The following is a 25,404-nucleotide window of genomic DNA, read 5'->3' on the forward strand; positions in this document are numbered from 1 at the left end:
TTGAAGACTTAAATCGATTGGGTAATATAACCAATCGATTGAATTGTGAGACCTCATATTGCTTTAAAGCCTTCAATCGATTGGGTAACATGAACAATTGATTGAATTAGAGAGAATCCACATTCTAATCATCGTTCAATCGATTGTGTAAAAGTTACAATTGATTGATTTTTGAAAAAATCATACTATTGTCCAACATTCAATCGATTGTGTTTGTGGAAACCTGAATTTCAATCTCAATCGATTGTTTTATTAATTCAATCGATTGATTTTATAAGAAATACGATTTCTTTTATACAAATGTAACGGCTCAAAGATAAAATTTTAATCGATTAGAATTGCTAAAAAATTATTACGATTAATGAAAGATTTAATTTGTTATTGTTTTTATTTTTTATTATGATAAATGAATGATAAAATAATAATTTATAAAATAAAAAATAAATTTTATAATTAAATAATAAATAAAAAATTAATTTATAATTAAAATTAAATAAAAATTATTTAATCGTCATTAAAAAATTTAAAAAAATATATTTTATTATAGAGTCATTTAATTAGAACCATCCAATCCTTCAAAATTTAGAGGATATCCAAATCCTATGTCAATTGCTAATAAATTATTAGAGCAGTTAGTACCCTATGACTTAAGACTGTTACGAGTCAACAAGACGCGTAAACTTATTCAGCTTTGCTTGGTGTTGAGCCTTCCATGCTCCAACACCTGGCTAGCCACATTGCGATAATTTTCTTTCTATCTCAAAAGTCAAAAACCTTCTTTTCTATAGTTTACAAGTTTAATTATTTTGTTGGTTTTTATAATTTTATGAAATTTTTAATTAGATTTTTATATTTTTTATTTTTAATTAAATTTTTATATTAATTTTTTTAATTAAGTCTCTCATAATAATAATTGGTTTAATTTTATAGAAATCTAACTAAAAAAAATTAGTACAAAAAAAATATAAAGACCCAATTAAAAAAAAAATTGATACAAAAACTCCATTAAAAAAATATATATAAGAATCTAATTAAAAATTTTACGAAAATATAGAGACTACCAATTAAAACTAGTTTACAACTTCATTACTTCACAGTTCACAAATTATAAACGTCAGAAATGTTAAGCATATTAGATTTTTGTCAACTATATACAATCCGATTAAATAATAAAATTTAAATAAATAAGTGAATAAAAGTTATGAAAATAAATTTTATTAATATTAAACAATTTAATTAGACTTAACTAACAAAAAATTTATATGCATAATATTATTCTATAAATATTAATACGTAAAAAAAACTTAATTATTATTCAGATTAATTTTTTTTTCCTTGATTTGTACTCTTCTTTTAAGTTTATTAGTCAAATTAATCTATGAAATATGAGACATTTTTTAAATTTATTTTAAATAAATTTTATTAATTAAATTAATTTTTCAAAAATTACAAATTAATTATATTTATCTTTTAGTTATTCAATTAATAATTTATATCAACGATTAAAAAATGTTCGAAACTTAATCTCTAATACCATAATAATACAATTGAAATCTCATGAAATAAACCGATGCACAGCATAAATTTCAAAAATCACTTCAAAAATTTAGTCTCCCAAGTTTATTTAGATACTTTGTTGGTGACTAAAAGTTTATGTTCAGATATTCTTATGTCTTTCTTATTTTATTTTTATTTATTACTATTTTATTAAAGACTAGGTGCAAACGTAGTTTTGGTAATGTATATTTCTACTATCTAGTTTAAGCTGTTAATTCCTAACATAGCAGCAATTGGTACATGGAACCCACTCTTTTATTTACAATATCAACCAAACACTACAAGATGACTTGTTTGTCTGCTAGTTCATAGAAGTGAATAACAATGTCCATATAGAGTTGCACATGGATCGGATCGGATTGGATATAGCCTAAAATTCTATTCGATCCGCACTGTATTTATCGGATCAGATCAGATACGATATCCGCATTTTTTCAAGTTGAATCCGATCCAAATCGGATATCGGGTATATCCGCATAATTCAAAAAAACAATTTTAAGATTTTGTTTGGCTGTTTTTACAAAAAAAAATATCCAGAAAATTCATTTTTTACCTGTTTAAGCCTATTTACTTTTTTTTGAAAGAAAGGGAGCTCAACACATTTAGTGGAGCATACAAGAACCAAAAGACAGTTTTGTAACTCCTATGTTATCTTCGGCATAGCCATCAACAACATGGGTTACTTTTTACACCACTCTCTAAAACAACAAAACGTCTTAGCAACACAATCTACCACTGCCGCTGCCTTATTCTGAAAAATCACCTCATTCCTACATAACCAGATGTTCCATATAACTGAAAAGAAATCCACTAGCCATGTTTTCCGCACATCTTTTCTCAAATTCATCGTCCTCCAGCTCTCAAAATGTTCTTTTATGGAACCTGGGCAGTTCCAAGCAAGACCCACATGACTTAAAATATTATCGATAAAAGTTCTCTTAAATAACAAAAACAAAATAATAACACAAGATTTAAGTTTAATTATTCTAAGTTGAAGTACAACATAAAAAATTAAAAACAAGATATCATAAAATTCATAAAATAACATACTAAAATTCATATCATATTAGAGTTTACTTTCTTAAACTATGCTATTTATATGAAATGTGCGGATATGCGGATTTACGGATCGGATCCGTGGATATCACTGTCAAATCCGTAATCCGATCCTATTATAGTGCGGATCGAATAATATCCGCAAAATTTGAATCGAATGCGAATAATTACCGCGGATATGCGGATATTATCCGATCTATGTGCAGCCCTATGTCCATATGTAGTCTTTAGGAGTTTCAAGTTTTGATATTGGAATCCAATGGCCTGTAATTCTTTATTCGTCTTATTCATTTTCAGTATGTTACATGCACACAAAAGAGACAAGAGGGTTTGCTGAATTTCTTAAAAGAATACAGCAGGCAATACGTGAACTGATATGATCCTACATTCCCACATAATAAGTCCATGGAACAACTCAGAGAGAAGGGGGGCGGTACCCTCACCAAATTCATTGATCACAAAAGAATAATGATGTACAATCTCAATGTCTACCCTTGTTACACTATCTCTTGATTCTAGCATACTAGCCTAATCAATTTCAATGAAATAACAAAATAACATAATCACTGAAATCCTATCCCTATACAATCATGTCTAGCTACTTCCGAATGTCCAAGAATTCTAAGCTTGATTGTACCTTATTTATTTAATCAGGCTATTATTCTATACTAATTGTTACTAGAGAATAATTAGAATCAATTCACATCAATTAGTATCATTTATATTTAGGTTTAATTATTCTGCTAGTCTCTATAGTTTTTCAAAATTTTCAGTTAGGTCCTTATACTTTTTTTTTTCTTTTAATTGAATCCTTGCACTAAATTTTTTTTTAATTGGGTCCCTACACTTTTTTTCCTTTTATTTAGGTCCCTGTACCAATTCTTTTTTTTAGTTGGGTTCCTATAAAATTAAGCCAATTACTACTAAGAGGAACTTAATTAAAAAAAAATTGGTGCGGGGACCCAATTAAAAAGAAAAAAAGTATAGGAACCTAGTTGAAAATTTCATGAAACTATAGGGATCAACAGAGTAATTAAACCTTATATTTATATAGAATATCTGTATCTTAAGTATAGGATTGTATTCTTTTATTACTTTGATTCTTCTAACACTTATATATACCTCTATGTATTGTACCTTTTACACACATTGAATAATACACTCTTTAGATAACTTTCTTATTTCTAACATGGTATCAAAAGCGTATGTTCTTTTTTTCCATGAAAATTTGTTCATAGCCCTTTTGTTTTTTCCTTCCGCCAGTGCTCTTTGTCCTCATTTTTTGATCTTTTTCTAACGCTTTGGTTCGTCACCGCCGCCTCCCGTGTGTTCGTCTCGTCGTCAAGATTCCAACGCCTCCAGACTCGCCGCTTTCCGTCGCCGGACGCGCCCTCACGCGCCATCTGAAGCCGCTGTCCGCTTCAGTTTTTTCATCTCTCCAGACGCCATCCAACATCATTGGATCCACGCCCAAGATCAACGGCACCAGACAGCGCCACGTGTCGAAGCCTCCAACACCCGCGGATCCGCTTCAGCCTGCGACGCACCCAACCCGGCCGCCTCTCCGACCCACGTGCCAACTCCCTGTCCGCGTCAGCGCTGACGCATCTCCCTTCTCTTATCATGCGTTGCCACGTGGCCTACCCTGCTGATGTGTCAGCTAACGTGGCAGATAGTAAGACTCTCCCTAAGATTTTTTGGTAAGCTCTTTCTGATTCTTCTGTCTGTTTTCTCGTTTTCGGCCTTGAATTTACAATTTTCTCTCCTCTCTTTGATCTTTGTATCTACTTTTATGAAAAAATCAAATGTTTTTGCTGCCACGAATAGAAAAGGTAACTTCTATCGAAATTGTAGCAGTTCTAGGCACTTATTCTCAAATTATCCTTCTGTTGAATGTCACAAATGCCAACAGAAAGGTCACATTAACTACAATTGTCCACTACTGTTCTGCCATTACTGTAAGCTCTCGGAATATTTTATTACTACCTGTCCTACTCGCCCACCACGTCCTGAATTCCTGATCATCTTAAGTATCATTCTCATCCCAACTTCTCCAAGAATGTGTCTGCTTCTGCTACTACTACTGAATCTACCACCTCTGCTCCGCAACCCGTCTTCTGTCTCTCTATCTGATCTTGTGTCTCTTCTTAAGCATCTTCTCTCCCTTGCTGGTAATACTCCTACTGCTTTTTCGACTCCTCCAGGTAACTCTAAATGGTATTTTGACTCTGGTTACTTTAATCACATGTCTCCTTTGCGTCATCTTTTCTCATATTTGTCTACCACTACAAATGCACCTTCTGTCAATACTGCTAATGGTTCCCTCTTGCACACGACACACAAGGGTTCTATTTTCGAATAATATGTTAATCTCCCTTATACTTATTATATTCCCAAATTGAACTTTAATCTTATTTCTGTTGGTCAACTTGTTGATCTCGGTTTTGATGTCAATTTTTCTATTTCTGGTTGTCGTGTACAGGCTAGTCGGACAGGACAAATCATTGGAACTGGACATAAGGTCGGAAGGTTGTTTGAATTTGAGAATCTTCATATTCCTTTTGTGCCAAATTTTTATGCTGCTTCTTCTCCATCTACCCTTCACTTGTGACATCACTGTCTTGCCCACAGCTCCTTAGAAAAATTGCGTCGTCTTGTGTCTCAGGGTGTTTTGGGTCAAGTTAATAATGAGTCTTTTGATTGCATTTCTTGTCAAACTGTCAAACAACCTGCTTTATCTTTTCACCATAATTCATCTCTTGCTTGCTATCCTTTTGATCTTATCCACTATGATGTTTGGGGCCCCGCTCCTACCACTTCTATGGGAGGAGCTCGATACTTTGTCGTTTTCATTGATGATTATTCACGCTTTACTTGGGTTTATTTGATGACTAATCGCCATGAGCTACATCAGATTTATATTAACTTTGGTACTATGATTAAAACTCAGTTTTCCAAGGTCATTAAGGTTTTTCGACGCAATAATGTTATGGAATACCGTGATTCCAAACTTTTAACCTTTCTTACAGAACAGGGTACTTTGTTTGAGTTTTCTTGCCCTAGTACATCTCAACAAAATGGACGAGCTGAACGCAAACACCGTCACATTCTTGACTCTGTTCGTGCAATGCTTCTTTCTTCTTCGTGTCCTGAACGTACTTGGGGTGAAGTTGTTCTTACTGCTGTTCATGTTATTAGTAGACTTCCTTCTTCTGTTCTTTGTAACATTACTCCCTTTGAGCATCTTTATCATACCTCTCCAGATTACAGTTCTCGTTGAGTTTTCGCTTGTATCTGTTTTGATCTTCTTCAGCCTCATGAACATAGTAAACTTGAACCTCGGGCTCGCACGTGTTGTTTCCTTGGTTATGGCACTAAACACAAGGGTTATTATTGTTGGGATTCTGTTTCTAGACGTATTCGTATATCTCGTCATGTTGTCTTTTGGGAGCATCACATGTTTTTTTCGGTTCTCCTCCTTGGAGTCAATTACTCCTACTCAGTCACCTTTTTTCATTAACCCCAATGTTGATCTTTTTTTTAGTGATGATTCTACATGTTCTATCTCGAGTCAACCTCTATAACCCCCTGTTCTTCCGCCTTCTCCATCTCCCAATGATTCCAGACCGGACGATGATCCTGCTCCTGCCGTCATGCCTCCTCCTTCCTTCTAAGGTAAGGAATTCACCTCCTCATGTTCTTGATTATCATTGTTTTTATACTATTCTTCATCAATATGAACCTAAGTCCTTCAAAGAAGCCTCCACAAATTCAAATTGGTAGCAAGCAATGTAGGAAAAAATCCAAGCACTTGAAAAAGCACACTCTTAGGATTTAGTTTATCCTCCTTCTGATAAGAAAGTTGTAGGTAGTAAATGGGTATACAAGATCAAGACTCGCTCTGAAGGTTCTATTGACCGTTATAAGGCACAATTGGTTGCTCAAGGTTGTACGCAAGAGTATGGTATTGACTATGAAGAGAATTTTGCTCCTGTTGCTCATCTCACATCTGTTCGAGCTTTTCTTGCCATTGCTGCGGTAAAAAAATGGTCTCTCAGTCAGATGGACATGAAGAATGCATTTCTTAATGGGAATTTGAAAAAGAAGGCCTATATGAAACCACCTCCGAATTATCTTTGTCCTTCTAGCAAAATCTGTCTCCTTCGCAAGGCACTTTATGGTCTTAAGCAAGCTCCCGTGAATGGTTTGACGAGTTCAGCACCACTATATGCAATCTTGGTTTCACTTGCAGCTCTCATGAGAATGCTCTCTTTAGTCGTAAAAGTGAGCATGGAGTTGTTCTTCTACTTTTGTATGTTGATGACATGATCATTATTGGAGATAATGTTGATGGTATCTCCGATCTCAAAACCTCTCTTCACCATATTTTTTACATGAAAGATATTGGTTCTCTCAGTTATTTTCTTGGTCTCGAGGTCATATCCACAGATGATAGTATCTATCTCTCTCCAGCTAAGTATGTTTCAGATCTTTTTGCTCGCGTCGGAATTACAGATAGTCGCACTGAGTCTATTCCCCTTGAGCCTAATGTTTGATTTATCCCTATGGATGTCACTGTTTTGGATAATCCTACTCTTTATCGACAGTTAGTTGGAGGTCTCGTCTACTTGACTGTCACCCGACCAGACATCACCTATCCAGTTCATGTTTTTAGCCAGTTCTTGTTAGCTTCTCGTACTACTCACTATGCGGCAGTTCTTCGCATTCTTCGCTACATCAAAGGAACCCTATTACATGGCTTATATTTTTCTGCCCATTCATCTTTATCCCTTCAGGCATACTCAGATGCTGATTGGGCTGGTGATCTTGCTGATCGTCATTCTACTACTGGTTATTGTTTGTTTCTTGGCGACACTTTCATTTCTTGGCGAGTTAAGAAGCAAACGTTCACTGCTCGATCAAGCACAGAAGCTGAATACCACACTCTAGCTGACACCACTGCTGAGATTGTCTCGATTTATTGGCCTCTTGCAAATTTGGGTGCTCATCAGTCATCCCCAATCGATGTTTTTTGTGACAATCGCAGTACTATTCAGATTGCACACAATGATGTGTTTTATGAACGCACCAAACACATTGAGATTGATTGTCATTTTATTCGGCAACATCTCTTTATTGATGCTGTTCGCCTCATCACTGTTGGAACTCTAGATCAGACTGCTAATATCTTCAAGAAAGCTCATCATCCTACTCGTTTCCAAACTCTACTATCCAAACTCAAGATGGTATCTTTAGCTCCCAATTGAGTTTGAAGGAGGATGTTAATGAATGATTAGAATCAATTTAGATCAATTAGTATTATTTATATTTATATAAAATATCTGTATATTAATTGTAGAATTGTATGTTTTTATTACTTTAATTCTTCTAAACCTATATATACTCCTATGTATTGTACCTTTTACACACACTGAATAATACACTTTTCAACACTTTTCAGATAACTCTTGTTTTTTAAGTTACTACTGGCTACATCACATAGTCAGCTACCCAAGAACCCTATTTTTCAGCATTTCATATTGATAATGATGAGCTCTCTGGTGCTGCATTAATGATCCAATTGCACATTGCCATTGGAGGCAAATGATTGATCTAGAATTTGAGAATCCTTAGATCTGAAGGTAAACTATCCATAAAGTTCTTACTTAATCTTTCATTTCTGCTAGTTGTTCATCTCTCCAGCCAAATAAATCCTTCAGTAGGTCTTCAATGTCTAACACTGAATACTTGATACACTCATGAGCATCCTTACCATGTATCCTGTTGAAACTCCAAATGAACAATCCATAGGTATGAGACAATATCTTTCTCAGCGATGCTATTATCTCTTCCCTTAGCTCTTCATCATGCATAAACCATGCACTTTGATCCATCCATATCTCCTTAAACCGCAAGTTGAACAGATTGAGCTTCTTCTTCATGGACTCTGCTTCTTCAATTTGCTCTGTGCTAAGTTTCAAAAATCCCAAGACCTCTTCCCACGAGCTTCTCCTGTAGTGTTCACAGTTTTCTCGGACTTTAGCAGCCCTTTGTCGGATCCAATGATTGCCCAAAATCTTATCCAATTGATACTGCTTTGCCTTCTTTTCAATGTACCTCTCATTATTCATCAAGAAAACAAAGCCCAAAGCAGGGTTGCTGTAATCTTTGGACTTGGCTTCCAGATGGCTTTCCAACAATGCAATTATTCTAGTTACCTCCGCAGAAAGCCAAGAAGACCCAAACTCTCCAACAGCACTAAGTTGGTTCATCACTTCCACGGTAACAGGGCAAATACCTCCAGGACAAGCTACTTGTGATGTATCACAATTTATCAACTTCTCAAGCTGCATGAACATCCCGTTGATTGCTTTCCTTAGTCTCCTTCCGGTCGTCGCTGCTTCACTCCTAAGCGATACACTGAATTGGTCCAAAAACACTGACTCAAACTCTGGTATCAGTTCATGCAAAGCACCGAACACTTGAAGGACACTGGGCAAAAGATTAAGCATATGGCTACCATTGGCAAAACCATTGGCAAAATCTAGCAGATTAGTGGTGAATTCTCCGCAAATCTGCGCGAAAGAACAATCAGCGACAGAAGGAAAACCCAAGAAGATGCGATCGCAGAGTCTCCTTTCATTAGGAAACAATATCTTGAGAGAAACATTGGAAACTTTAATCCAAGTCTTAATCCTCCTCTTCTCTTCGATTTCTTGTATACTAAGCTCCTTCCCCGCCAAATCTAAGAACTCTCTCCTCCAAGTGCAGTATTGGTCCACACACTCCTTCTCGAACCCGGTTCGGACCATGAGCTTCACTTTTTCATGAAGGTCACTAACTAATTGTGATGGAAGCTCATCAATCAGGAAGTTATGATCATTGATTAGTATCTCTGGAATCCGGTGAACCTTATCTTGAATGTATTTGGTCAAATTACACTTAAGCATGTTCACAACAGCCAAATTAGCCCATCTACGCTCCTCCATGCTCGGCAAGATATTCGCTTCGACAGCCACGTGTTCATCCGGCTGCTGAGCTTTTTGAGGGATATTACTGCTAACAAGATTGTTATTAATATTATTATTGACTTGCAACGGATTCATATTCACTTGAACAACAAGATGATGCTTATCTTGGAATCTTTGATTCCGGTTTTTGGCCGGTGCATCTAAACATGAACGAAGAATGATTAAGGAATAACTAAAACCGATTCCAACAAACCCTAACCACAACTCTATCTTCAGGAACTGTACTATCACACATCCTAAGAAGAAATAGAGCAAATCAACTTCAAATCCAAAGTGAGACTTACTCTGTCTTTGCAAGCTAAGCGATGTAACGGCAAAAGCAGCATAGGATGTTACGCTATAAGCATCTGGTTTCCCTTTCATCGCTTTATCGGAAAAGTATGAATAGACAGAGGTGATGATCAAGACGAAGAAGGCCATGTGTGCTTCAAAGTTGAGGCCCCTTAATTGTTGCCATAATTTTGGAAACAAAATTATGAGACAAATGATGATACTGAAAATGCTATAAGCAACGATTTTGAACAAGGTCCAACTTCCGAAGAGTTGGTAGAAGGAGGAGCTGAGAGCGTAGCATATGAATCCAATAAGGGTTGATGCGAAACCCAGTAATCTCCATATACGTGGCTGCATTAGGTAGCTATGGATTTGAGTGAGCAAGGGTCTAAGCATCCTGTTCATTGTGAAATGTGATCAGAAGAAGTAAGAAATTGTTGGGGGAGGAAGAGACACAGGAAAGGGACCAAATGCAAATAGGTGTTGTCACACTTCACCGTTTATTTGGGTAGTAGTGACAATAATGATGAGTGGAGTTAGAGTAAATAACAACTTCAACTCTATTCTGTTTGTTTGTGGCAATAATGGAGTTACCCATACGTTTGATCCGCATCCTTTTTCCGATTCGGATTGAAAATTTTCAAGGATGAACCAAAAGAATGAAAGTGTTTTTATTATTTATTCAGGTAACGTAAAGAGATAGAGAGGGAAACACTGAGACTAGAGAGACTAATTACGGAATCCTTATAATTGTGAAGTAATGAAGTTGAAGACTATAGGTAGGTTTTGACTTTTGAGTTTTGAGATAGAAAGAAAATTGTCGCAATGTAGCTAGCCAGGTGTTGGAGGCTTGGAGCATCAAATCTGAATAAGTTTACACGTGTCTTATTGACTCATATGAGTCATAGGTAATAACTGCTCTAACAATTGATTAGTATTTGTCGGCTAGGTTTGATCTTTCACAAATGGAAAATTTCGATTTCTATATCTTAAATTAATTAGTGTTATATTTAAAAATAACACTCCAATTATTCATAATCTAAAAAAATATTATTTTTAACTTAATATAAAAAATAAAAAATATTTATATTTTTTTAAATTAAAAATAAAATTTAAAAATAAAATTTTTAAATAAAAATAAAAAAATTATATCATTTAAATTATAATTCGTTGATAATAAAAAATAATATTTATCAGCACTTTAATTTCAATTTCTATACACTATAGTAAAAGTGAATCTTTTTAATTTTTTTAATGATTTTTTATTATTTAAAATTTTTTCCACATGTTTTTTTGTTCTATTTAGAAAACGTAAAATAAAAAAGTTATATTTTATTAAATAATTAAAAAAATTTGAAAAAAATTCATTTCCAACGGTTGCAATTAGTAGATTTGGTTTTGAACCAAGCGAAGGCTAACTTTCTTCTTATTTTCCTTTTGAGTCTTGTAAAAAATATTATGTTAATAACTTAATATTGTGTTAATAACTTAATAAAGTATCGTTTTTAATTTGTCCCAACGTTTGGGATAAGTCTCAAAGTTGTCTCTAACGTTTCAATCGTTCTATTTAAGTCCCTAACGTTTTAAAATTGATTCAATATTATCCTACCGTTAGGGATCCGTTAACAGAATTAACGGCGGGACAAAATTGAGACGATTTTGAAACGTTAAGGATTTAAATAGGACAAAAACATTGGGGACAAAAACAATACATAGAAATAAATTTTAGTTTTATCCTTCAATAATATCAATTTTTTACTGTACATAGTATTCAATTATTTTTAATCATATATTACACTTAATCACATTACTTTCATTCTAAATAAATTTATTTTTTATAATTTTACACTTAAAGTTATAAGTTAATATAAAAAATAAAAAAATTTATTTAAAATGAAAGTAGTGTGATTAAGTATAATTTACTTAGATGTGATTAAAATAATTAAATATTATATACAGTAAAAAATTGATATTATTGAAGGATAAAATTAAAATTTATTTCTATATACCGTTTTTGTCCCCAAATTTTCGTTCTATTTAAGTCCTTAACGTTTCAAAATCGTCTTAATTTTATCTCGACGTCAATTCTATTAACGGATCCCTAACGGCAAGACAATATTGAGTCAATTTTAAAACGTTAGGGATTTAAATAGGACGATTGAAACCTTAAGGACAACTTTAAAACTTATCCCAAACGTTAGGGACAAAAACGATACTTTACTCTTTTATTTTATTTGTTAATTTTAATATAAATTTTAGCTTAAAACAAGTTATTTTTTATATGTATTAAAAGTAATACTCCCAAAATATTCCATCATTGTCAATCTTAACAACTTTGAAAATAGAACTTATAATTAACTCTCATTTTGTATAACCTTTGAAAAAAAATAAACTAGTAAGAGATCTTGCTTAACGTGCAAGTGAGGGCCAAGTTAAACAATTTTTATATAAATTCAATTAAAAAGATATTTTTTTAATTAACATTAATTATTTTTTATTCTAAATTTTAAATTCTAAATTTATATTCTAAATATTAAACTTTCTATAAAATAAAAATTAATTTTATAATAAAAATGACTAATATTGTCTATTAAATATATTTCTTCATTTTTTACTAGGTTAATGAGATAAAAATAATTAAAATAAAAAAAATTAACAAATTAACTAGTGGTACAATCAATTACAGCTAACTAAATTTAAAAAAAAAAAACCATTAAATGTCAAATTTTAAATTTTATAAAATTATTTTTACTCGCAAAAATTAAGAAAATTTGCAAACCTTCTTTCATAAGAAATGACGTAGTGACATTCCTCGTCTCTTTTACTACGACGTTGTTTCTCCTCTTCCACCTGCATGATTCGCCTCCTCTATCTCCTCGCACAAGAACGTACAGCATGACCTCCCTCCTTCTTTATCATCCACCAGTGCAAAACACGTGGCATTCCTCTGCATTCAAACGCGTGCTCTCCTCCCCTTCTACGTCTAAACAAGCTATAACCATCTGAATCTTTTTAGTTTGTCGCATCTTCCGTCTATCTTCTTCTATTTGATTTTGGATTATTCTTTTTATTGTTTTAGATATTTTTTTCTTAAGTTTCAGATGTTTATTTTTTTTATGTTTTGGATGTTTTTCTGTTTTGAATTTTGGATTAATTTTTAATTTTTAATTTTTTTTTTGTTTTTGGATGGTCTTTTTTCAATATTTTTAGATATCTCGTTTTATTAAGTTTTGAAATTTTTAAAATAATTTTGGATATTTTTTTATTAGGAATTTTTAAAATAAATTTTTAAATTTTTAAATGAATTTTGGAATTTTTTAAATGAATTTTGAAATTTTTAAAATAATTTTGATTGTTTAAAATAAAATTTTAGAATTTTTAAAATAATTTTACAAAGATTTTAAATGCTTGTTATTATTAGAGTTTAGATATATTTTTTAAAAAAATTTAAAATATTTTGTATGATAATTTAAATTTATATTTTTTTAAAAAATTATTAATTAATTACAATTAGCTGCATTCTTTATTGGTTTCTAGTAAAATTTTTAAAATAATCTCATAATTGGTCCTTCTATCTTTAAGGATTAAATTAGGGTAAATTACGCTTTTCTTTCCGTCACTTGACCAATTACTCTGTTAACAAAGAGCTAAGTAAAATGTTAACAGCAACCTAGCATGTTTTTAGGCAAGTAGACATGATATAAAAAATACTTTAATTAATTTGGTTTATTTTTATAAATTCAATTAAAAAGTCATTTTTTTAATTAATATCAGTTATTTTTTATTTTAAATTTTAAATTTTAAATTTATATTCTAAATCTTAAACTTTCTATAAAATAAAAATTAATTTTATAATAAAAATGACTAATATTGCCTATTAAATATATTTCCATTTTTTACTAGGTTTATTGAGATAAAAACAATTAAAATAAGAAAAAAAATCTAACAAATTAACTAGTGGTACAGTAAATTACAACCAACTAAATTTAAAAAAAAAGTCATTAAATGTTAGATTTTAAATTTTAAAAAATTACTTTTGCCTTCAAATTAAGAAAACTTGCAAATCTCCTTTCATAAGAAATGACGTAGCGCCATTCTTCGTCTCTCTTACTGCGATGTTGCTTCTCCTCTTCTACATCGCCTTCTCCATCTCCTCATGTAAAAACGCACGGCCTCCTCCTTCTTCATTATCCATCGGTGCAAAACACGCGGCGTTTCTTTGTGTTCAAACGCACTATAACTATTTGAATCTTCTCGTCGCAGCATCCACCTCTCTTCTTCTATTTGATTTTGGATTATTCTTTTTATTGTTTTAGATATTTATTTCTCTTAAGTTTCAGATGCTTATTCTTTTCATATTTTGGATGTTTCTTTGTTTTGGATTTTGGATTAATTTTTAACACTTTTAAATATTTTTTTGTTTTTGGATGATTTTTTTCAAGATTTTTTGATATCTCATTTTGTTAGATTTTGGATATTTTTTCTTTTATATTTCGGATGTTTCTTTTTATTAAGAAATTTTTAAATAATTTTTAAAATGATTTTAGAATTTTTTAAATGAATTTTAAAATTCCTAAAATGATTTTGATTGTTTAAAATAAATTTTTGAATTTCTAAAAATAATCTTACAATAATTTTAGATGTTTGTTATTATTAGGATTTAGATTTTTTTTAATTAAATTTTGAATATTTTTTATGATAATTTAAATTCATATTTTCTCTAAAAAAAATTACTAATTAAATGCAATTAGCTGCATTCTTTGTTGGTTCCTAGTGAAATTTTTAAAATAATTTCATAATTGGTCCTTCTATCTTTAAGGATCAAATTAGCGTAAATTAAACTTTTATTTCCGTCATTTGACCAATTACTCTGTTAACAAAAAGCCAAGTAAAATGATAACAGCAACCTAGCTGTTTTTACTTTTTAGGCAAGAAGACATGATATAAAAAACACTTTAATTAATTTAGTTTATTCTTTGAGAGATTAATTTAATCATTGTTTATTCTTTGGCAACATCATGCAGAGTCTCCATAGCTCCAGGTCCAACTACATCAACCACCAAGTTGTGGTCAATCACCTCTCCAGGGCCATACATTGACAAACAAAGTAGCAAGGCAGATTATAACCCTGAGAACAATGTACATAGAGATTTTTACCAAGTTCCATTGTCCAAATAGAAAATTGATGGGATGCTGAGAGCATAACAGAGCACTCCAACAATGGATGAAGTACCAAGGAATCTCCATAGCTTAGATGCATAAGCCATCATGGAATTTGGACAAACACAGGTACCATATTCTTACTGAAACCGGCTGAGTGAGTAACAAGTATTTTCAGAAACAAAGAGCAAACATTTTAAATTGCATATTTTATTGACTCAGAGGTGCATTTGCAGGTATGAAAGAGTCTTCTTCTTGTAGAGTGGCTATTTGGAGCCTAGTGGCTAGTATTGTCAGAAACTTATCTTTTTCTTTCATCTTTGGAAATTTTAGAGAATATGCATATCTACACATCTTCTCATTTTCTTTGTTTCATACTAACTACACTATGTAATAAGTAATGGAATTTTTTTTACCCCCCCCCCCCTTCTGTTATTTTGTCCTAGTTAAATTAGTTTTTAAAAAATTACGCAATCTCTAATTTGGTCTCCAAAAATTTTTTTAATCAAATTCATCCCTAAAAAATTTTAGTTTAGTCACGTTAGTCTTTTTATCATTTTTACGTTAATGATGTTAATAAAAAATGACGTGGTACGTTAAGAGACATGTCAACATTAAAACGCCATTGTTTTTAAGGGTGAGAGGGCAGTGATTGAAACACTGTTATTTTGATCTCTCTCACTTCCATTCATTCATAGCTCACAATAGCCCACAAGACGAAGAGTCTCCCTCTCCTCCCTTTTCCACGTCGCTAAGAAGATGAAGAAGTCTTCATCATTGTCGCCGATTGAAGCATCCGACGCAGCGTGTTCGCAAGTTCGCTGTTGAGGAGTGGCTTCGCAGTGATTGAAGACATGACCGACGGCCATTTTTGTCGTTATTTAAGGTTTTATTTTGTTCTGGTTATTAAACTTTGTTTTAGGATTTTGCTGTTGAGAAAATTTATTTCTTGTTAGCGTTTTTGTTGGAATTGGAAATCAATTGTGGGGTTAGGGTTTCGCTCTTTGTTGATTCATGAAAATTGATCAAGGGTTCTGTTATTCTGAATATTAAAGGAGCACTTTCTCTTATCATTGTTTATGTTTAGTGTTTGTTTTGTTATTTGCAATTTTGTGGAAGGGAAGTTTTTCTATTTATTTTTTCTGTTACTGAACTTCTTTTTAAGAGTGTGCCATTGTTAAATTCTGTTTTTTATTGGTGTTTCTTGGCTGAAATTGAAAATCATTTTAGGAATTAGGGTTTTGTTCTTGCTTAAACATTTTCAATAGCTAAAAGTTGATTAGTTCTACCACTACGACCTCCATCTTCACGAACCATCATGTCGGCAACCTCAAAATTTGCCATCTGAACTGCTGCAATTACACTATATAGGAGAGGGATATATATGCAACATTTTGAGATTAGGGTTTGTCATTTAGGGACTGATTTGACCAAATTTCATAAAGATATTGTGCTAGCTGCCAATTAGAATGTAGAGGGATGTGTTGACAAATAACTTAACGTGCCACATCACTTTCCATTAACGCTGTTAACGTAGAAAGTGACGGAAGGACTAACGTGACTAAACTAAAATTTTTTGGGAATGAATTTGACTAAAAAATTCTTTCGGAGACCAAATTAGAGATCGTGTAATCTTTGAGGGACTAATTTGACTATTTACTCTTATTTTATCCTTTTGGTCAAATTCCTATTATTTTTAGATGGTTACGAGTCTAGATTCATTAGTAGATTTTATATTGGTCCTTAATAAATTTGATACTGGATAAATGAATATTTTAAAAAATTAATTGAAATTAAAGTTATTTTTTATATTTTTTCTTAAACATTACATAATTTAAATTTTTAAATAAACAAAAATAAAATTTATTTTTGATATTTTAACTTCACTGTTTATCGACAATCATATTAAGTATATATTAAAAACAGTCACTAATACAAAATATATGTTAAAATATAAATATATATTAAAAATAAATTAACAACATATATATTTATAGACAAATATATTAATGACTAATTTTAGCAGCTAATTTTAATGTACATATAATATTTTTTATTTATAAATACTTTCACAATAAACAAACCAATGATTTCTCTAATATTTTTCAATAAATTATAACTCAAATGATATAGTCTCTCCATACTCAACTAAAAAAAAAAAAGTTGCGGTTCAAATCTTTGATAAAAAAAAAATAATTTCTCTAATATTTGTATATTATTTTTTCATATTGAATCTTGTGCCTAATTTACACTTTTGACTTAATAGGCAATTCTGCTAGTTATTCATCTCTCCAGCTAAACAAATTCTTCAGAAGGTCTTCAATGTCTAAAACTGAATACTTGATACACTCGTCAGCATCCCTACCAAGCATGCTCTTGAAACCCCAAATGAACAATCCATAGGTATGAGACATGATCTTTCCCAGCGGTATTATTATCTCTTCCTTTAGCTCTTCATCATGGATAAACCATGCACTCTGATCCATCCATATCTCCTTAAACCGCAAGTTGAACAGATTGAGCTTCTTTTTCATTGACTCTGCTTCTTCAACGTTAGGCATGCCAAGTTTCAAAAACCCTAAAACCTCTTCCCACGAGCTTCTTCTGTAGTGTTCACAGTTTTCTCGGACTTTAGCAGTCCTTTGTCGGATCCAATGATTGCCCAAAATCTTATCCAATTGGTACTGTTTTGCCTTCTTTTCAATGTACCTCCCATTATTTATCAAGAAAACAGAGCCCAAAGCAGGGTTGCTGTAATGTTTGGACTTAGCTTCCAGATGGCTTTCCAACATTGCAATTATTCTAGTTACCTCCGCAGAAAGCCAAGAAGACCCAAACTCTCCAACAGCGTTAACATGGTTCATCACTTCGACGGTAACAGGGCAAATACCTCCAGGACAAGCTGCTTGCGATGTATCACATTTTATCAACTTCTCAAGCTGCATGAACATCCCGTTGATTGCTTCCCTTAGTCTCCTTCCGGTCATGGCTGCTTCGGTCCTAAGCGATACACTGAATTGGTCCAAAAAACAGTGACTCAAATTCTGGAATTAGTTCATGCAATACACCGAACACTTGGAGGACACTGGGCAAAAGATTCAGCAGATGGCTACCATTAGCAAAACCATTGGCGAAATCAAGCAGATTAGTGGTGAATTCATTGCAAATCTGCGCGAAAGAATAATCCGCAAGATAAGGAAACCCCAAGAAGACGCGATCGCAGAGTCTTCTTTCATTAGGAAACAATATCTTGAGAGAAACATTGGAAACTTTAATCCAACTCTTAATTCTCCTCTTCTCGTCGATTTCTTGTGTCCAAAGCTCCTCCTCCGCCAATTGTACGAACCCTCTCCTCCAACTGCAGTATTGGTCCACACACTCCTTCTCTAACCCAGTTACAATCATCGTACCTACGCTTACATGAAGGTCAATAAGTACTTGCGATGGAATCTCATCAATGAGGAAGTTATGGTCACTCACTAGGACCTCCGGAATCCGATCAACCTTATCTTGAAGATAATTGTTCAAATTGCACTTAAGCATGTTCACAACAGCCAAATCAGCCCACAGACGCCCCTCCATACTCGGCAGGTGCTTTGCTTCTAGACCCGTCTGTGGAGCCTCTTGAAGCATACTACTCCTAACAAGATTGCTATTAATACTATTGTTGACTTGTAATGGATTCATACTCACTTCAACAACAAGATGCTGCTGATCATGGAATCTTTGATGTCGGTTTTGTGCCGGTGCATCTAAAGACGAACGAAGAATTATTAAGGAATAACTGAAACCAATTCCAACAAATCCTAACCACAAATCTATCTTCATGAACTGTACTATCACACATCCTAAGAAGAAATAGAGCAAATCAACTTCAAATCCAAAGTGAGACTCACTCTGCCTTTGCAAGCTAAGCGATGTAACGGCAAAAGCAGCATAGGATGTTACGCTATAAGCATCTGGTTTCCCTTTCATGGCTTTATCAGAAAAGTAGGAATAGACAGAGGTGATGGTCAAAACGAAGAACGCCATGTGAGCTTCAGAGCTGAGGCCCTTTAGTTGTTGCCATAATTTTGCAAACAAAATCATGAGACAAATGATGATACTGAAGATGCTATAAGCAAAGATTTTGAATAAGGTCCAACCTCCAAAGAGTTGGTAGAAGGAGGAGCTGAGAGCGTAGTAGGATATGAGTCCAATAAGCGCTGATGCGGAACCCAATAATCTCCATACACATGGCTGCATGAGGTAGCTTTGAATTTGGATGAGCAGGGGCCTAAGCATCATGTTCATTCTGAAATGTAGTGAGATTATGAGAAAAAGAAATTGTCAGCAGAGGAAGAGTCCCTAGGAACCAAATTCCCAAAAAGTTTCGGTACTGCAAAATTAAGAATTGGTGTCAGACTGCTTATTTGGGTAAAAGCAGTGGCAATGGTGATGACTGATGAGTGTAGTTTTGAGCTTGAAAAATGTCGAACCCAACTTATATTGTTTGTTCTTGGCAAGAATGGAGTTTACGCGTATGTTTGATCCTCTCATACTTCCCCCCTTCACATTGAAAAATTCCAGCGAACAAATGAAAGTGATGAGTTTGCGCGACTGATTGACTCGTTAGTCAATAAAACACTTATCCTATTTTGGTTGTTGCATTGGGACACGTATTAGGATAAATTTTATGGAGTGGAGTGACAATTAGGTTTTTGAAGATATTTTATTTTGGACTAATTAATTTTTTTAAAAAAAATAATAATTTGATTTTTAAAAATAGTAAATAGTAGATATATGATATCTTTTTATCAATTCATCAATATATAATGTTTTTTTAATAATGTAAAATCCCTAAAATACCCTTATTTCTCTTTTTTTCCCCCAAACCAGAAACCCTAGTTCTCAAATTGGGAAACTCTTTACCTAGCCACCAGCCACACCCACGGAAGAGAGACGAGAGATCCAAAGAGTGGGGAGCCGTGAGGGAAGAAGAGGAAGTAGGGAGAGGCTAGACCGCGCCCAGTCATCACCGTCGTGTTGCGTCCCACTGTCGCCGCCATCGCGCCTGGTGCTGCACGCCAAGCTCGTTCTTTCATCGTCAACGCTGCCAGAGAGGAGAGAAGAGGGCGACGTGATGCAAGCCAAGGCCGAGAGGAAGGGGACGCCGCCGTGCCTCCATCACGATTGATCCGCCGCCACTGCTGTTGGGTCCGCCGTGGGAAGAAACGCGATGGTGGGGAAGGAATCTGTCACTGCTGCTGAGCTCTGCCCCTGTTTTTGGTTTGTCTTTCTAAAGCCGCTGTTGTCATTGGAGTTACATGATTGGAGGAAAGATGGAACTGCTGCTGCCATGGCCGCCGCCGCCGAAGCCAGCCTCGCTGCCATTGTCGTAGTTGTAGATTTGGAGCTTCGAAGAGAGAGGAGTTCCCGGAGAGAGAGAAACGCCAAGGAGGAGGGACCATCCGCTGCTGCGCTGTTCCTGTCGCCGTTCGGATGTATCTGAGCTAAGCCATCGTCCTTGCCGCCGGAGTTGTTGGTGCTGCTAGAGCTGAACTGCTCCTGTCATTATCCCGGTCCATCCTTTTTCCTTGATTCTGCTCTAGCTTTCATGTCCTATTATGCCACCATTTAATCTATCTTATCCTTGTTTTAATTCGATTTTAGTTTTGCCTGTTTTAGATTCCCAGAACTATCGCCAGCTCCATCTTTTGTCGCTACTCCAGTCCAAATTTTTGCTCTCATTCGTTTTATTCTACTTCAATCCTCTTCACCTTGAATTTGGCACTCCGGGTTTGATATCTTCAGTCTCTTGGGACTACATTGTGAGTAGGCTTTACATTTATAATTGTTTGATTGCGCATCTATAATTATTTTGACATATATCTATTATGATCTTTGAATTATACTCACTATATTTGTCTAGAACGGTTTTAAATTGATTAGAATAATTGATTTATTAAGACTGAATAATTCATTTTTATTGAGTTTATACTTTCAGAACTATACATGAGACCATATATATTTTTTATGAAATTTTGCATTATTTTAAATTATTTGATCTTACTTGAATATCTGTTTTTAAGACCATATATATTTTTGATGAAGTTTTACATTATTCTAAAATGTTTGAATTTACTTGAATATCTGTTTTTGAAGCATTGAAATATTTGTTGGTATTCACTTAGTTTAAAGATTGTGAAATATATTTGAAATGTGTTATGATTGAAAAAGTATGATTGGAAAGGATTCTGATGAGAAAGTATAATATGATTTGATTTGATTCGATACCTTATATATTTGAAAGATCAAAGATTTGTTGTATTTAAAATTATATGTTTTGAATTGGTTTGGGAGGCTCGCATTAGAAAACCGTAGTTAACGGCGGTTATGACGTTAACTTAGATGCATCTAACTCAGACTCCAGCTAGCAGGGGTGTTGCTAGCCTAACGTGTAGGCCACACGTTAGATCTGTTATTCTGTTAGGACACACAAGAGGAAAGGGCTACCCATAGAGGTGGAGCCGCCCAGGCGTGGACTTTTGATTTGATTTCTGTATGAGAACTCCCTTATTGATTCACTTATTATTATCAATTATTATTTTCTAATTAAAATTACTTTGATAATAATATTTATATGGTCTCATGCCGATTATAGATGTATTGTCTAGTCACTGAGTTGTAAAACTCACCCCGTTTTTCTAAAATTATTTTTCAGGAACAAATACTTGACTATGTGAGACTTTCTATTCAAGAGTAATAATCTGCAACGAGTATCTATTCTTTATCGAGTTTCTAGGTGTATATGCTCCATATGTCACAGGCAGGATCTAACTATTCTTAATTATTTTAATTTTTGTTAAAAATGTATAATTATTTATTTTAGAACTTGTAAAATATTTGTAAATTTCTTATTCAACTTATATTTGCGTATGTTAGGCTTGCTTGGGGATTATGTCATGGCTCATTTTCGGCCGTGACAAAGTGGTATCAGAGCTTAGGTTAATCTGTGTAATATGGAGCAAGTGTCCTATGGTAGGATCACAATTGTATAAATAGAAGCGCGCCTATTTGTACAAATTGTGACACTATCAAAGGCCTATAGGAATGTCCTCTTTGTCCTCTATGTCATTATTGTCTTCTGATTATTGTGATCATGCGTCCTCTGCCGCTTCTTACTACTCTTGTCCTTTTGCACCCAATCTTGACTTATCCTTTGGTAGATTTTTTCAAAAGTGTTTTGGCAATGATTTCAACTTTGGTTCGGGTTCGCAATTTCTCTCGTATCTAGTTCTAATTTTCTTCGATTTTGTGAATGTATGCTTTAATCTTCTTCGTTTTCGTGTTGATCTATGATTCCTGATGTCAATAGTTCATGAATTACTTAAAAGATTCAATCTATGTTTGCTGCGAATTACCATCTGATTTCTTTATAGAATTCTATTTGAATTTGTGGAATGCATAGATTTGTTGAGTTACTAATTGAGCTGCTTTGTTCTAGATTTGATAAGCGATATTGGAGTTTTCTTCTTATGTTGATAATCTTTGGAGTTATGACCTAATTTTGATTTGCTTGTAATCCTTTCTTTCAAATCAAGAATTTTGAAAACGGTTATTTAGTTACTCAAGAAGAAGGGCTATGCGATGAACATATGAATGTAGTGTTGTTGTTTGTTGGATTGATGATTTTCTCTGCTTAGGTGTAGTGAATTATTTAGATGATCAGTTAACTGGATCGAAGGTCTTTTCCAATCTAAGAGCTTTCAGTTAATTTAGTACTTTGCCTATGCAAAAAAAAAAAAAATTCTTTCGTTTATTAGCAACTTTCTTCAACATGTCAGTGGTCTACAATAACATAGTATTTTTAAGTTGAATATCAGATGTTCTGTCATGTGCATGATGGAAGCTATCTAATAATCTTGTTATATGTAAAAAGGAATTTGGTTTACTCATTCTTTCATGTCATATGCTGAAAAAAAAACGAGTTTTGGCAGCAAATTCAAAACACTTGAAAAAGAATCAGACAATTGTACCTTAGTTTAGTCAGGACTTCATTCTATTTGTATCTTAAATTCCTTCCCTCTCATCTAATTATATCTCTTTAATTTATGAAAAATTAATTGCTGCTGTTGAAATTTTGACAAGGTGAGTTTGGAAGCAGTTATATGTACAACTACATGTAGACCATCACAACTTTGTGGATTGCCTAATCTTGTCCAAGTTGATTTAGAGTAGAATGGTTTACTTGGTTTTAGTTCTTCCCTGCTATTTTAAACTTATCATTGCATAAGATGATTTTCAGGAAGACATTCCGTAAATAAATTGAATGGTTCAGTCTTCAAATTGCCAAGTACTCATTGATCGAATTAACAGAATTATTTATAATTATATTAGCTTTAAAAATTTTATCTATTTTGCTCATTGATTTTGTTGGCCATGTGGATGTTAGTATCTGCAATTCTGCATGGAACATGTTTTAAACTGATGTGCATATAATGAATCTCATTATTTGAATTGGCTATGTTTGTAAACATGGTAGTTCCAATATGAAAAAACGGGAAAGTTTTGAAACAAGATCATTTTTTTTCTTGAGATGTGTTTTCTGGATATTTTTCATGGAATATAATCTGATAGTAATGTGTTTGGCTTAGCACTTGAACATGACATGAGTTAAAATATCTAATGTTATCACATCTTGTGGTGTGGTTATTGAGCATGGTGCATACAGGACTAGAAATTATAACATGTCAGAAATAGTTCTTTTAAACTCCTTTCTTTTTATTTAAGTAATGGTAATCGTTAAGATTGAGAGCGCTAGGTATTCTTTTCGAGTTAGTTTGTGTCGAAGCATGCGCTTTGATCGTGCTACGTGATTTGACATATCATTCATTCTTCTATCTTTCATATCGGGAGTTCTTTGTTTTAATTCTTCTTGAAATGCAATACATCTTAAACATATCTCTATCTGATCGTGCTGCTGGCTATCCCTTAGATTCTCGACAATATAAGTGTTGACTTTGCTTTTCTCCACGTGAACTATGTAACAACTTGATGTAAATTTGAACATGCTTTGTTGTGATACATTATATCTTGTGGTAGTCTCCTGGAGTTTCTTATTTCGGGTCTTCTTTGAAAAAGTTTTGATTTTATTCTTCTTCTGCCTGATCGTGTCCCTAATCATTCGTTGAATTTTCGATAAGATAGCCCTAGATCTTGCCTGCATTTTCCTACATGGACCGAGTAACTTCCTTATGTTGTTTGAGCCTGCTTGTTTGCAATGCACCACCTATTTCATTAATTTATGAGAGACCTTCACGCTGGATTTTTTTTTCTTTGAATACAACTCGATTCTCTTTCAACCACATCCCATTTGCTCATGCATATCCTTGTGTGATTGTGCACCTAGGTATCCTCCGAGGTTCTTGAGGAAAAACCTTTGCCCGACATCCATTAATCTCCAATTCATAAACCTTGCATCTTTTGTTTCAACTTAAATTTGTTTGACGTGATAGCATTTATCCTTTTATCATTTCCTTTGAAATGTTCGTTTCATAACTTTCCTTTGAGCATGTGAAATAATTCTTAGTTTTATCCATTGTTGATGAATGTCTTATTTGATTGTATTCCTAATCATTCTCTTAAATCCTTGTGAACAGTGACATTGACTTTAGTGACCATTTCCTGTGAGCTTTGTACTTCTTTTTTTTGGTTTAAACTCATTTCGACTTAATAATCCATCCTTCTTTATTGTTCCTATCAAAGTTCCTTGATTTGGATTTCTTTCTTAAAATGCGAATTGACTTTCTTTCTAGAACACTTCGTTGTTTCTGTACATCATTGCTAAGTTGCGATCCTACGCATCCTTCTGAATTCTTGCGAACACCGTCCGTGATGTTTGATCTTCTATTCCTAAGTTTTGTATTCCACTGAGTAAACTCGAACTTGTTTCGATGTCACGTGTGATTCCTAGATATAACCAGTGATACGTTAGTTCTACAGAACATGAATTATGGACGCAGAAGGTGAAATTTGTAAGTGTACAACGTTACAAGAAGTGTGAAGATAAGTCATGCGGAAGTTTGAGAAGTTGAAATTCCAAGTCTTGATGTGAGACCGATTGCTACCATGGATATATGGCATATGTGCAACAGAATAAGAAGATTAGGAAGTGCGAGTGTTCTGAGGAGAAAGTTAAGGAGATTTTGGTACAAGTTGAAGAGTGCTATAGGTGTTTGTCTTATCAAAGGAACAAGAGTGTGTGTGAATGTTAACCACGTCTTTTTAACACAAACCTATCTTGTAAATTTTGCACCTCGTTATAGTTCCTTCTCATGTTTGGTAA

The 25,404-nt window shown here is 33.5% G+C and overlaps 1 protein-coding gene and 1 pseudogene across 2 annotated transcripts; both read right to left on the reverse strand.

The window, feature by feature from the left end:
- Nucleotides 1-3,149: 3,149 nt before the first annotated feature.
- Nucleotides 3,150-10,627, reverse strand: LOC107609755 (exocyst complex component EXO70B1-like). 2 transcript variants are annotated; one of them, XR_015892254.1, is made up of 2 exons: nucleotides 8,098-10,627; nucleotides 3,150-3,291 (listed from the first exon to the last, which is right to left on the reverse strand). XR_015892254.1 is itself a non-coding variant. In XM_016311777.3 (2 exons), exons 1-2 carry the CDS (start codon nucleotides 10,320-10,322, stop codon nucleotides 8,280-8,282), a joined length of 1,899 nt encoding a protein of 632 aa, XP_016167263.1. In that variant the 5' UTR covers nucleotides 10,323-10,447; the 3' UTR covers nucleotides 7,967-8,279. The 2 variants fall into 2 exon arrangements, 1 of the variants encoding a protein (XP_016167263.1); XM_016311777.3 differs by lacking the exon at nucleotides 3,150-3,291 and having other exon boundaries at nucleotides 7,967-9,784; nucleotides 9,929-10,447.
- Nucleotides 10,628-17,254: 6,627 nt separating this feature from the next.
- Nucleotides 17,255-19,519, reverse strand: LOC107608081 (exocyst complex component EXO70B1-like; annotated as a pseudogene).
- Nucleotides 19,520-25,404: the final 5,885 nt, after the last annotated feature.

The sequence above is a fragment of the Arachis ipaensis genome, chromosome B7, assembly GCF_059453495.1.
Source record: "Arachis ipaensis isolate K30076 ecotype BB chromosome B7, ASM5945349v1, whole genome shotgun sequence".
NCBI lineage: Eukaryota > Viridiplantae > Streptophyta > Magnoliopsida > Fabales > Fabaceae > Arachis > Arachis ipaensis.